The 13443-nt window shown below is 38.4% G+C and overlaps 1 protein-coding gene across 1 annotated transcript in view; it reads right to left on the bottom strand.

Annotated features, from left to right (window-relative positions):
- SLC9C2 (solute carrier family 9 member C2 (putative)) overlaps positions 1–11007 on the bottom strand; it is a 103098-nt gene extending 92091 nt beyond the window's left edge. Inside the window, exons 1-4 of the mRNA XM_064595527.1 lie at positions 10881–11007; positions 9157–9257; positions 6922–7050; positions 1872–2037 (exon numbers count right to left, since the gene is read on the bottom strand). Coding sequence (XP_064451597.1) covers positions 1872–2037; positions 6922–7050; positions 9157–9257; positions 10881–11007 — 523 coding nt within the window. The remainder of the gene's footprint in view (positions 1–1871; positions 2038–6921; positions 7051–9156; positions 9258–10880) is intronic.
- Positions 11008–13443: the final 2436 nt, after the last annotated feature.

The raw sequence follows: 13443 nt of genomic DNA, 5'->3' as shown, positions 1-13443 counted from the left end.
TCAGCCTTTTGAGGAACCTCCATACTGTTTTCCAGAGTGGCTGCACCAGTTTGCATTCCCACCAACAGTGTAAGAGGGTTCCCCTTTCTCCACATCCTTGTCAACACCTGTTGTTTCTTGTGTTGTTAATTTTAGCCATTCTGACAGGTGTGAAGTGGTATCTCATTGTGGCTTTGATTTGTATTTCCCTGATGATGACTGATATGGAGCATCTTTTCATGTGCCTATTAGCCATCTGGATGTCTTCTTCGGAAAAATGTCTGTTCATGTCTTCTATTTCTTGACTGGATTTTTTGTCTTTTGGGTGTTAGGTTCTTTATAGACTTTGGATACTAACCCTTACCAGATAGATCATTTGCAAATATCTTCCCCCATTCCATAGGTTGCCTTTTAGTTTTGTTGATTGTTTCCTTCACTGTGCAGAAACTTTTTATCTTGATGAAGTCCCAATGTTCATTTTTGCTTTTGTTTCCCTTGCCTCTGGTGATTTGTCTAGTTAGAAGTTGTTTCAGCCAAAGTCAAAGAGGTTTCTGCCTGTGTTCTCCTCTAGGATCTTGATGGTTTCCTGTCTTTTAGGTCTTTTCATCCATTTTGAAGTTATTTTTGTGTAGGGTATAAGAGAGTGGTCCAATTTCATTCTTTTGCATATAGCTGTCCAGTTTTCCCAACACCATTTGTTGAAGAGACTGTCTTTTATCCATTGTATATCCTTTCCTACTTTATTGAGGATTAGTTCACCATATAGTTGTGGGTCCATTTCTGGGTTCTCTATTCTGTTCCATTGATCTATGTGTCTGTTTTTGTGCCAGTACCATACTGTCTTGATGACTACAGCTTTGTGATAGAGCTTGAAATCTGGAATTGTAATGCCTCCAGTTTTGTATGTCTTTTTCAGGATGCTATTCTGGGTCTCTCGTGGTTCCATACAAATTTTAGACTGTTTGCTCTAACTCTGCAAAAAATGCTGGTGTTATTTTGATCGGATTGCATTAAATGTGTAGATTGTCTTGGGAAGTATAGACATTTTAACAATATTTCTTCTTCCAGTCCATGAGCATGGAATGTTTTTCCATTTCTTTATGTCCTCTTCAATTACTTTCATAAGTGTTCTATAGTTTTCAGAGTACAGATCTTTTACCTCTTTGTTTAGGTTTATTCTTAGGTATCTTATTGTTTTGGTACAATCGCAAATGGGATCAATGCCTTGATTTCTTTTTCTGCTGCTTCATTATTGGTGTATAAAAATACAACAGATTTCTGCACATTGATTTTACATCCTGCAACTTTGCTAAATGCATGTATTAGTTCTAGCAATTTTTTGGTGGAGTATTTTGGGTTTTCTACATAGAGTATTACGTCATCTGGAAAGAGTGAACTTTTGATTTCTTCCTTGCCCATTCAAATGCCTTTTATTTCTTTTTGTTGTCTGATTGCTAAGGCTAAGACTTCCAGTACTATGTTAAATAGTAATAGTGGAGTGCACATCAAAAGGGAGGCAGTTCTAACAAGAGGTAGCAAGGCCTTGGAAAAGTTTCACTGGGGTAGGGCAGAGTTTCTACCTTGAGGCTTAGAATTCAGTGGAATGGAAAAAGAATGCTAATTTTTATGACCTTCTAGAATGGTTACTTTTATTCTTGAAAAAATTATTTGAGATTATAATTGGTGCTATTTATCCCAGGTCTTGGGTTGCCTTATTTGCATTGCATCTTTCAAGTCCATCAATGCCCCATCTCCAAGAAAAATAGCATAAATATCTACTCTGCTGGATGCACAAATCATGCAAAAAAAAAAAAAAAAACCTCACCAAGATCAAAAGAAAATAATTTATCTCTATATATTCAAGGTGAGAGAGAGAAATAAATCTGACATACCAATAGTTTTCAGTGAATTCACAGAATGAACAGGATCTGTCATGCCAAGGGTCATGCTAAAGAGTAGGGAAGACTGCAAATCCCACAAATCTCTATTGAATTTCAGAACCACATATCCAATTATGATGAATGCCACAACAAAGCTAATTAATGCTGTTAACAAGACCTGTGAAACCAATTCATAACACAGTATTAATTTAACATTTAAGGATGGCATGATTGCATTTACTTACGGAAGAATCAGATCTTAGTTACTTTATACGATTACTCTGAAAAAATAATTTCAAAAGGTATTCTAGGTTACCTGCCTCAAAGAAACCATCCCTCCCAAACAAAAGAGATTCTATCTCATTGTTACAAGAACAATTCACTAATATTTCTTATTGCTAGTCCAGCTTAATAGGTCCCAACATCAAAATGTTCTTAAAATGGAATGCAAATTCTTCCTGCTTCTTTGTGAAACATTGCCTGGTTTCTTCAGTGTTGATCTGCAGGGCGCAGGCAGAAAGAGAAGTAAAACAAAGGGCAAAGAGGACATGCTGGCTGATTTGGCCCTCTTATTAAGGGCTTTCTAGAAGCCTTATTCAACAGATGTCTGTATACATTTCATTAGCCACACTCTCTTCTGAGGCTACACAGCTACCACTTGCTGGGAAATAGAATAATTCACACTGGGCCCACTACCATACCAAGCGAAATCTAGTAAGTTTATGTTAATGAGAAAGAAAGAGAGAATGCATATCAGATAGGCAATCAGCAGTGTCTGCCTCAAAAATAGAAATAGAATATAAAACTTTTAAACAAGAAGAAGGAATTAAAGGACAAAGACAACTGAAAAATCGACTTGATTGAGAAGGGAAGAAAGAATAAGAAGCAAAGGAAATGCATGGTAAGGGCAAAGTGTAAAATTATATTGAGAAACAAATCCAAATCTATTTCTTTTGATTTTTTATTTTTTTAATTTTTTTAAAGATCTTATTTATTTATTTGACAGAGAGACAGCACAAGCTGGGGGAGCTGCAGAGAGAGAGGGAGAAGCAGGCTCTCCACCGAGCAGGGAACCCAATGCAGGACTCAATCCCAGGACCCTGGGATCATGACCTGAGCCGAAGGCAGACACTTAACCAACTTAAGACTGTAGACTGTGCCACCCAGGTGCCCCTATTTCTTTTGATTTTTTAAAACTTATTTTTAATTTATATACAGTGAAATTCATTCTTTTGATAGAGAGTTATATGAGTTTTGGCAGATGCATACAGTCATGTAACCATGACCACAATTAAGAAACAAAACAGATCACCTCAAAAAATGTCCTTGGGGTGCCTGGGTGGCACAGTCCATTAAAGTATCTCAGTCTTGGTTTCGGCTTAGGTTGTGACCTCAAAGTCATGAGATGGAGCCCCGCATTGGGTTCCATGCTCAGTGTGGAGTTGGCTTAAGATCCTCTCTTCGGGGGCGCCTGGGTGGCTCAGTCGTTTAAACGGCTGCCTTCGGCTCAGGTCATGATCCCGGGGTCCTGGGATCGAGCCCTGCATAGGGCTCCCTGCTCAGCAGGGAGCCTGCTTCTCCCTCTCCTGCTCCCCTTGCTCGCTCTCTCTTTCTCTCTCTCTGTCAAATAAATAAATAATTTAAAAAATCTTAAAAGAAAAAAAAGACCCTCTCTCCTTCTCCCTCTGCCCCTACCCCCCACTTCTTTGTCTCCCTCTGTCTCAAAAAATAAACAAATAAATGTCGACCATTTGTAGTTAATTCCTTTCCCTCTCCCCAGTCCCTGGCAACAAATGATCTTTCCTCCAAGCCTACTGGTTTGCCTTTGCTAGAAGGAAGGTCTATGAATAGAATTATACATAGGTAGCCTTTTGAGTCTGGTTTCCTTCTCTTAGCATAAGGCACCTGAAATTCTTCTATGTTGTGGCCCTTAATGCTCCTTTTTCATTGCTGGGTAATATTGCATTATAAGGTGTGTCACAATTTGTTTATTCATTCATGAGCTGAAGAGCATTTGAGTTGTTTCTAGAATTTACAGATTATGAATGAGGCGGCTATAAAAATGATTCACACAGAGGTTTTAGTGTAAACAAGCTTTCATTTCACTTCAGTAAATACATAGGAGTGGAATTGCTGGGTCATATGGCAGGTGTATGTTTCACTTTATAAGAAACTCCTAAACTGTTTTCCAAAGTGGCTGTACCATTTTGCATTCTCACTGCATTCTCACCAGCACTCGGTATTATCAGGCTTGTTATTGTTGCTGCTATTACCATTCCAGTAGATATGTAGTGGTACATGTCACCATAGTTTCAATTTCTATTTCTCCAGTGACTTATGGTGTTGAGCATATTTCTAAACACTATTTTCTTCCACATATCTTCCTTGGTGCCTCAAATCTGTTCAAATCCTTTGCCCTTCTGAGTCTATTTTTTTTTTCTGAGTCTATTTTTAACCACAACAAATATTAAACTAGTTTTTAAAGCAGCAGAGATGCTCAACCTGGATAAAATAATAAAATCTAGCTATATATTATAAAAAAGACATCTAAACATAAGGACCCAAAAATCTTGAAAGTGGAAGGATGGAAAACTTGTAGCAGGCAAATACTAAGCAAAACAAAGCTGGTATGCCTATAGTAATACCAGACGAAATTGACTGAAGGCAAAATGCATTATTTGAGATAAAAGGGTAACTAGATAATGAGAAAAAAATAACTAGGAAAATAACAATACTTGTAGGCACTTAAAAACAGAGTTTCTATCTATGTAAAGTAAAAACTGGCAGAATCACAAAGAAAAACTGATAAATCCATAGTTATAATGGAAGTTTTTTTGTATTAAGTTGAAAAACAATACTGGCAAAGATATGGAAGACCAAACTTCATAATAAACAAAATAAGTTACTGAACGAATTTAGACCCCTGAACTCAAAAATTAGAAAATATATACTCTTATAAAGCAAACACAGAACATTCTGGGGAACTGAAGTACAAGGCCACAAAGCAAATCTCCACAAATCACAAGAGTTGATATACAAAACACATTCTCTGGTCACAATCTGATAAAAGAAATAATAAAACATATTTGGAAATTTTAAAATAACCTCTAAGTAATTAATAGGTTAAAAAGCAAATAATCCAATTAAAAATGGGCAAAGGACCTAATAGACATTTTTCCAAAGACATGCAGATGACCGACAGACACATGAAAAGATGCTCAACATAACAAATCATCAGGGAAATGCAAATCAAAACCACAGTGAGATGTCACCTCACGCCAGTCAGAATGATAGTATCAAAAAGGCAAGAAATGACAAGTGTTGAAACGGATATAAAGAAGAAGGATCCTCATGTGCTGTTGGTAAGAATTTAAATTGTTGCAGCCACTGTGGAGAACAATATGGAGTTTCCTCAAAAAACTAAAACTAGAAGTATCATAAGATCCAGTAATCTCACTTCTAGGTATTTATCCAAAGAAAACAAAACACTAATTCAAAAAGATATATGCATCCCTGTTTATTGCAGCATTATTTACAATAGCCAAGATATGAAAGCAACCTAAGTGTCCATCAATAGATGAGTGGATAAAGATGTGGCATATATATATACAAAGCTGTTTACTAAAACCTCTGTGTGGTATATGTATATATGTGTGTGTGTGTGTGTGTGTATAGGAATATTACTCAGCCATAAAAAATGAAGTTTTGCCATTTAAAACAACATGAATGAACCTAGAGGGTATTGTGCTAAGTGAAATAAGTCAGTAAGAAAAAGACAAATACCATATGATTCCATTTATGGTGGAATCTAAAAAATAAATAAATAAATAAACAAAAACCAGAAATAGACTCATAAATACAGAGAACACACTGATGGTCGACAGAGGGGAAAGGGGTGGGGGGATGGGCAAAATAGTAGAAGAGGTCTAAGAGGTACAAACTTTCAGTTATAAAATAAGTCACAGGGATAAAAGTACAACATAGGGAATATGGTCATTAATATTGTAATAACTTTGTATGATGACAAATGGTGACTACACTCATCATAGTGAGCATTTCATATGTATATGATTATCAATCACTAGGATATACACCTGAAATTAATATAATATTGTATGTCAACTGTACTTCAATAATAAATAAAACAAACAAAATTCTTCCACACATGGGGAAAAAATAATCAATGGGTCAAAGGAAAAAGTATAGTAAAAATTTTACGTAGGTTTGGGATGTAATGAAAACACTAAAAATCATTGGGTGCCTGGATGGCTCAGTTGGTTAAGCATCGACTCTTGATTTCGGCTCAGGTCATGATCTCAGGGTTGAGAGATCAAGCCCCTTGCAGCTCTGCACTGGGTGTGGAGCCTGCTTAAGACTCTCTCTCTGCCCCTCCCCTGCACCATGTGTGTAGGCAGGCAGGCACGCATGCACTCCCGCTCTCTCTCTAAAAAAATAAAAACAAAACCAAAAAACACTAAAAATCAAAACATGGGTGAAGCTAAAAGAGTAGTTACAGAAAAATTTAAAACCTTAAATGTACAAAATACAAAAAATAAGAAAGCTAAAAATCAACCAACTAATATCTAAGTCAAGATGTTAGAAAAAATACAGAATAAAACTAAAGAAAATAAAATGTTCTTTGAAAGGGAAAATAAAATCATCTGGCAAGCATGATTAAGAAAAAAAGAGAGAAGCCACAAATAAAACAATCCTAGTAGTGAAAATGGGCAAACCTTCAGAGACAGTTGAGATGAAGTCAGATGTGGGATTAGAATCCAGGTTCTGCCATTTATCAGCCTTGTTTGTGACCGCTGAGCTGCAATTTGTTTATATATAAAATGGAGATATTTACTCAGTGCCTACTCACGGTGGTCACTCAGCAAATATTTATTCCTTCTCTCTCCCCCTCAACTCCCTTTTAATAGTGGTTCCACAGAATAAGGAGGATAGAACAACTAAACTGTGAGATTTATGAATGATTAATCTTCTTTATAGACATACATATTGTCTGCTAACATAAATAAGCAAGAGTGATCATAATTTTTTTAAAAATTGTTCTCACCTGCCAGAACACATTCTTGAGGATACAAAAGTCCACATCCAAAGCAGCCATAAATATAATTATAGGTGAAAAATAACAATAAAGTGAAAAACTTGGTGTTCTCAGAAGAGGATAGACAATTTGGTACACCTAAACTAACAAGGACAAAAAAAGAAATTAGTTGGCTGCCATTCTGAGGTATTGGAAATTAGTATTAGGTAATTTGAGGTATTAGAAATTGGTGTTATATCAATCAATGTAAGTTTTAGTATATTCCAATCTGCAACTAATGAGCAATTATCTATGAGGCCAGTCCTCAGGGTTTTGTAGATTTCTTGATCTGACTGTCCAGATGAGTTATATGTACAGTCCTCTATTCACCCGAGAATTTTGTGAGCTTGGGCTACACAAACATCGTTTGTGGTAAGACTGTAATCAGTGTTTTCACAAGTGATACCCCTGCCACTGGTAATCTCGGACAGGAGTTCAGGTGTTCACAGATAAGTGTTTTTTTTATTTGACTGTTAGATATTTATTCTAATTTGCATTAAGACAGAAAAAGAGAAACTTGCACAAGTACTTGTGATTTCACAAACATTTGCTTAGGATTTTTCATTTCAGTCCTTCAGTGAGTTGGGACACCTGGGTGGCTGTCAGTTGAGCGTCTGACTCGGTTTTGGCTCAGGTCGGGATCTCATGGGTTGTGGAATTGAGCTCCGGTTTGGGCTCCCTGCTCAGCTGGAAGTCTGCTTGAGATTCTCTCCCTTCTGCCCCCCCCCCCCCACCTCCTGCACTTCCCCAGCGCTCGCTCGCTCTCTCTCAAATAAGTAAATAAATCTTTAAAGAAAATAATAAAGTCCTTCAGTGAATCAAGTAGAGAAAAATAACACAGCTAATAGCACATATTGTGTATATAAGACATAAATCATGAAGGTTGTACACTAAAGTTTTTGGCTCAACTAATATTTTATTCTTTGTTACTTAACCTCCCTGTGCCTCAGTTTCCTCACCTGTAAAATGGGATAGAATACCTCCTTCCACTGGGTTTCTGTGAAGGTGAGTGAATTAACTCAAGAATTAATAAGTTGAGCATAGCATAAAATATAGAGAAGTTGAATCACTATGTTGTACACCTGAAACTAATGTAACATGGTATGTCAACTATACTCAAATAAAACACATTTTTAAAATTAAACAGCTCCATATTTCACTGGAGAAAAAGAATTAATAATAAGCTAATAAACTAATAAACACAAAACACTTTAAAGCGAGCCTGGCACATAGTAAACACTCAAATGACGTTAGTAGTAACTCGGGTGTTTCGGAAGAGTAACAAGAGGCTTTTAAAATCCTAGATAGATACAAGCATCATCTCCATTTTTAAAAAATAAAAAGAATGAGTGGAGACAAATCATTATTGATCACACTGTTATGCATTTGAAATCAAGAGTTAATAAATTAATAAAATTTTTCTTGTATCTGTATTATATATTATATGACACATTTTGCATTGAATCTAGCAGTTAGGAAAGAGTAACCATGTTTCATTATGACAGTAACAGCTGCCTTTGTTGCAGACAATAGCACGGATGAAGCCCGTATATGGACAGGGGAAAGAAACAAGAGTGAGGCTCCCAAGGCAGACGATGAGGAACCCAAGAATGCAATCCAATTTTCCTTACTTCCATACTAGTGTTTTATCTTAAGCGCCTCTAATTTATATCTCTTTTATTGTATGGTTTTTCATTTTCAAAATTTATAATACCAGAGGAATTTTTTTCAGTAGCTGTTCACATTTTTTTTAATTTTTAATTTTTTATTTAAGCTGGGCGTGGAGCCCAACACGGGGCCTGAACTCACAACCCCGAGATCAAGAGTTAAGCATCACAGATGCTTAACCAACCGAGCCACCCAGGCACCCCAGCTGTTCACTTTTTTTTTTTTAATGTTCTTTTTTTTTTTTTTTTAAGATTTTATTTATTTATTTGACAGAGAGAGACAGAGAGAGAGGGAACACAAGCAGAGGGAGTGGGAGAGGGAGAAGCAGGCTTCCCACAGAGCAGGGAGCCCGATGCGGGGCTCGATCCCAGGACCCTGGGACCATGACCTGAGCCGAAGGCAGACGCTTAACGACTGAGCCACCCAGGCGCCCCTCACTTTTTTTTTTAATTCCATACATTCAGGGGTAGGGGTGAGAGTGGACCTTGATTTTGGGTCTTTGTCCTTTAATTTACTAATTTATTATACATACATTACCTCCACAGAATTGTGAGCCAGTTGTCCTATCACAAATCCTACCACAGAAAGAATTATCAAGACAGTGACTTCAGAATTCTTTAAACAGGTCCTCAAAAATCCTGAAGAAATCCATGTGTTATTTAGACATAATGTATAGTTTCGAAACATTTACTATCCCCTTTCTCTATTTAATTTGAAACTTCCTGAGTGTCACATCATTATGAATAAACAATTGACAGCTATTACAAATGCTGTCTCTTCAGACACACATAATGAAGCCTCTCTCACAGGTGAATCTGGAAAATACTGAAGTTCCAACAATTTCCCATTTGCCCACCGATGGGCACATGAGGATCACTGTACAAGTGTCCTCCCTATGGATCTGAGGATGAGGAATTATGAAAAGCCAAACTTCGTATCTACATAGCACACCTTTTATTGGTAATAACTAGAGCAATATGTATTCTATAGTTTTCCTAAAAGCCAGAAATACTTTCAACTGAGCTCTAACTATAGGGAAAACTGTCCTCACCAGACAAGTCACAGAAGACATGGGTTACTCTCTGCCTACATGCATTTTCTTGCCTTGCCACTCTTCTCTGTCCAACATTATTCAGTTCATTCCCTCCAGAAGCAATAGATGGACTATAATCCAATTACTTTATGCCTAGGGCAAGATTCACTGCCATTCCAGATTCTGCATTTCCTGTCTTCTAGCTAAATCAGTAGATATTTGTTGAATACTTCTTTTGTGTGGGGCTAAAGTCACGTTTCTCGAACTATTTCTGCAATGCCCTTTACTGCTGGAGTACTTATCTCCACGTAATCATCAAGGATCTAGAGCTGGTGAAATTCATGGTCACCAGCACCTCCTAGTACCACAGGGGACCAGGGCCATTAGTGTGTGTTTTAAAGGCTCACCCCAGAGAAGGTGATTTTACTCACTCTGGTAAGTAAAATTGAAGAAGTTTTTATGAGTGTTTGCTTCATTGTTTCTTTATAGTCTTCCCAATTCCAGAAAGGATTTTAAAGAAAAAAGTTTTAAAGAGGACTAGAAACTTTTCCCTAATCACTAGCGTTGAACTGGGGAATAAAGTACCTGTGTTTCTTAATCTGGTGTCTCATCTGCATGAATATCATTCACCATACCTACTGAATTCTTAATGATCATTGAAGAGGCCCTTACTTGTGAAGTCTCTCCTAAGTTCCCACTAGGGATGGAGTGCATGGCATGGTCCCTGAAGTAAACTCACACCAAAGCCATAATAAAATGGGCAAAATTGATGACAGCAACTGTGCAAATTGTGAAACAAATGTCTGGGTCCTATTTGCCCCCATCACCCTCCCCTCATCCCAGATACATGTTGGTTAGGTTAAGCCTGGCAGGCCGGTGGCATGAGGCTTTCCTGCTCATTACCAGAGATGCTGGACCACAACTTGACAGTTCAACTAACCCCACTACATTGTAATTACTGTTTACGCATCTCCCCAGCGAGAGGACTCCTTGAGGTCAAGGACTGTCTAATTCCCCTTCCGCCTACCCCTCTTCTGTGCTCAGCACATGCCACTGAAGGAAGGAACATAGTGTAGACACTACTGATAATTAAATGAAGCTACATTGCTGGCGTTCACTCACATCTTACAATCTCACTGGACTTCTTTTGATGATGTTGCCATCGCTTTCTGCACTGAGAAAGGCTCAGAGGGCAGAGGAAAGATGAAATTCAGAAACAACCACCTACCTCCCAAAACAATAGTGGAACACACAAGCATTATGAAATGTCCACTTTTGACGGTGTAGCCAGCTGAACTTCCACAGAGCAAGTCAGGTCTGTTACCTTCTCCTTGCATCCAGAAGGAAGAGTTCATGTTTGACATGGCTTTCTCAGTTGTAACTTGACGAATTCGTATGTGAGTTATTATCTTCACCACCACAGACTAACCTGTTCTAATACGCAAAAAGAAGAAAATGAGACTTGCCAGGTCTCAGTGCATCCACGTTCTTTCTACGTAAGATTTTACCACACTCAGATCTGAGCACATCTCGTCTTGCCATAGGGCACACATGGATACCTTCTTTTCTACCTTTTGCTCGAAGAGCATTTTATAGGAACACCAACAGCGGGGCTAGTGTTTCTTCCTCACATTTCTACATATATATGGGAGAGCGACTGCACTGATTTCTGCACTTAATCATTGTATGATCTAGTAGTGTGTTTGCCTTTCTCATTGGACAGTGAGTTTCTCAAGGGTCGGGGCTGGATATTATTTTTCCTTAAGGCTGTGCACACAGTATGTGGCCCATAATAGGCTCTCCATAATATTTGATCAACTGAACTTTTTGAGGGGGACCTCTTCCTCTATGGGTGCAAATCATTCTGGAATTCCCCTTTACTATTTCAATCCCATGTTTCCTTTTCCCTCTCTTGGGCCCCTCCAAATCCAAAATCCAAATGAGGTCAAAGTTGAGTCACACCAGATAAGGTCGGGATGGAGAGGGGGGTGAATAACCTAAAAACAAAGGAAAATACTAAAATTGAGGTTTTATCATATGGTGCCTTTAAGTGAATTAGAAAAAGTCCCCCTTCCTGAATACAGGGCACATGGCTTGGCACATAAATAATGGGTTTGATTTCAGCCCCAGTACCTACCCTCAGCTGGTGCCCTTGTGCAGAACACAGCCCGCACAAATCTATGTGGTGGTCCTGAGAAGGACTCATTCTGTTTTATTTTTCCTTGCAGTTAACCTTAACCTAAGAATTCCTAGAGGTTCCTGAAGTATCCCCAATAATATTTAGAGTTAACCTTTGGTTCTTCATTTTGCATTTGTTTGGTCTACAAGATAATGATTCTGGTGTGAAGCAGAAATGGGCCAGAAATGAGATTCAAGATGCTACATCTTCAAATCACTTCACCTGTCCCTCAAATAGCCCTTCAGGTCCTTGGCATCCTCACATCCTGCTATCCCCACCTGTCACTACAGCATCACTCTCAAATCAGGTTCTCCAAACTACCAAGACCAGAGATACCATCTTCCAAGGCTAAGCTGGTTCAGAGTTGAAATCAAGATGAAGGCTCTTGAAAATCACGAAGAACAATGTTCAGCTCTGTGGCTGTTTGCCAGGGACGGTACTGCCAACTGATATCACACCCAAAGTCATTTCCATGCCTAATTCCCATTGGTTGCTTGCCAACTTACTTTCATTCTGATTGGCTATATACAACATCCCCACCCCCAACCCAGAAGCAGCTAAGTGATCCAGTTCCAGGGAAGCTTGCATTTCTTAATGCTCAAGCTGTGTCTATACCAACAACTGTTTTAACTGATTTTCTTTGCCTCAAATCTAATCACTAAAAACACAGTGCAAATTTAAACAAATGAACATTGTTAATAATTTATGGTTTCTTTCCAAGGAGGTTATTTGTGACAATGAAATTCTACTCTCCCATTCTTATGTCATACTCCTCTAACACTCTTCCCCAGGGCACCAAGAATAGCACCACAGCAGTGAGATTACTAAGTCTATCATCAATCTTTGCCATCACTATATATCAAAGAAACTTTGACCAATGAAAGTCCCAATTCCTACTTGAAACTAAAGAGTTTTAGTCACAGCTCTATGTCTGGCCCTGATTGCAGCAACCACCACTGGTACTCATACACCATTGTCCAAAATACTTGCTTTCAACAGTTTGTTGTTGTCTGGTACGGGTCTTTTAAACCACTCAGCCATAAATCCCAAGGATCATGTTTAAAAAAAAAAAAATCTATCTTATTCACAGGCTGTCTCTTGAGAGACCCATTTCTTACTCTTTCCCGTGCCCTTACTTACCTCTCCTAGTTACCAAGTTCACTACTCTTTCTCCCATTTTCATCTTTATGTTACCTATACCACTGGTCGCCTTGAATTCTCTAAAATGCTTCATATCATTTTGAGTAATGTCCTTCCGCCTTCTATCTAGTTCCTACCCTGCTGTCCCCTCAACTCACTTGGGTCATCTAGACCCGATGGGTAAGTCTTGTGAAGACTTACATTTCAAAATTCAGATTCTCCATGGCTTTTTTTTTTAAGATTTTATTTATTCATTTATTAGAGAGCGAGTGAGAAACAGCATGAGAGGGGAAAGGGTCAGAGGGAGAAGCAGGCTCCCCGCCGAGCCGGGAGCCCAATGTGGGACTCGATCCCAGGACTCCAGGATCATGACCTGAGCTGAAGGCAGTCGCTTAACTAACTGAGCCACCCAGGCACCCAAGATTCTCCATGGCTTTTAGAAAAATCCTCATACCTTGAGAAAACTCGGACA

This window comes from Mirounga angustirostris, unplaced genomic scaffold, assembly GCF_029215605.1.
Source record: "Mirounga angustirostris isolate CCGP_5_RB_7025 unplaced genomic scaffold, mMirAng1.0.hap1 SCAF_6, whole genome shotgun sequence".
NCBI lineage: Eukaryota > Metazoa > Chordata > Mammalia > Carnivora > Phocidae > Mirounga > Mirounga angustirostris.
This window is presented reverse-complemented; position numbering and strand designations above follow the sequence as displayed.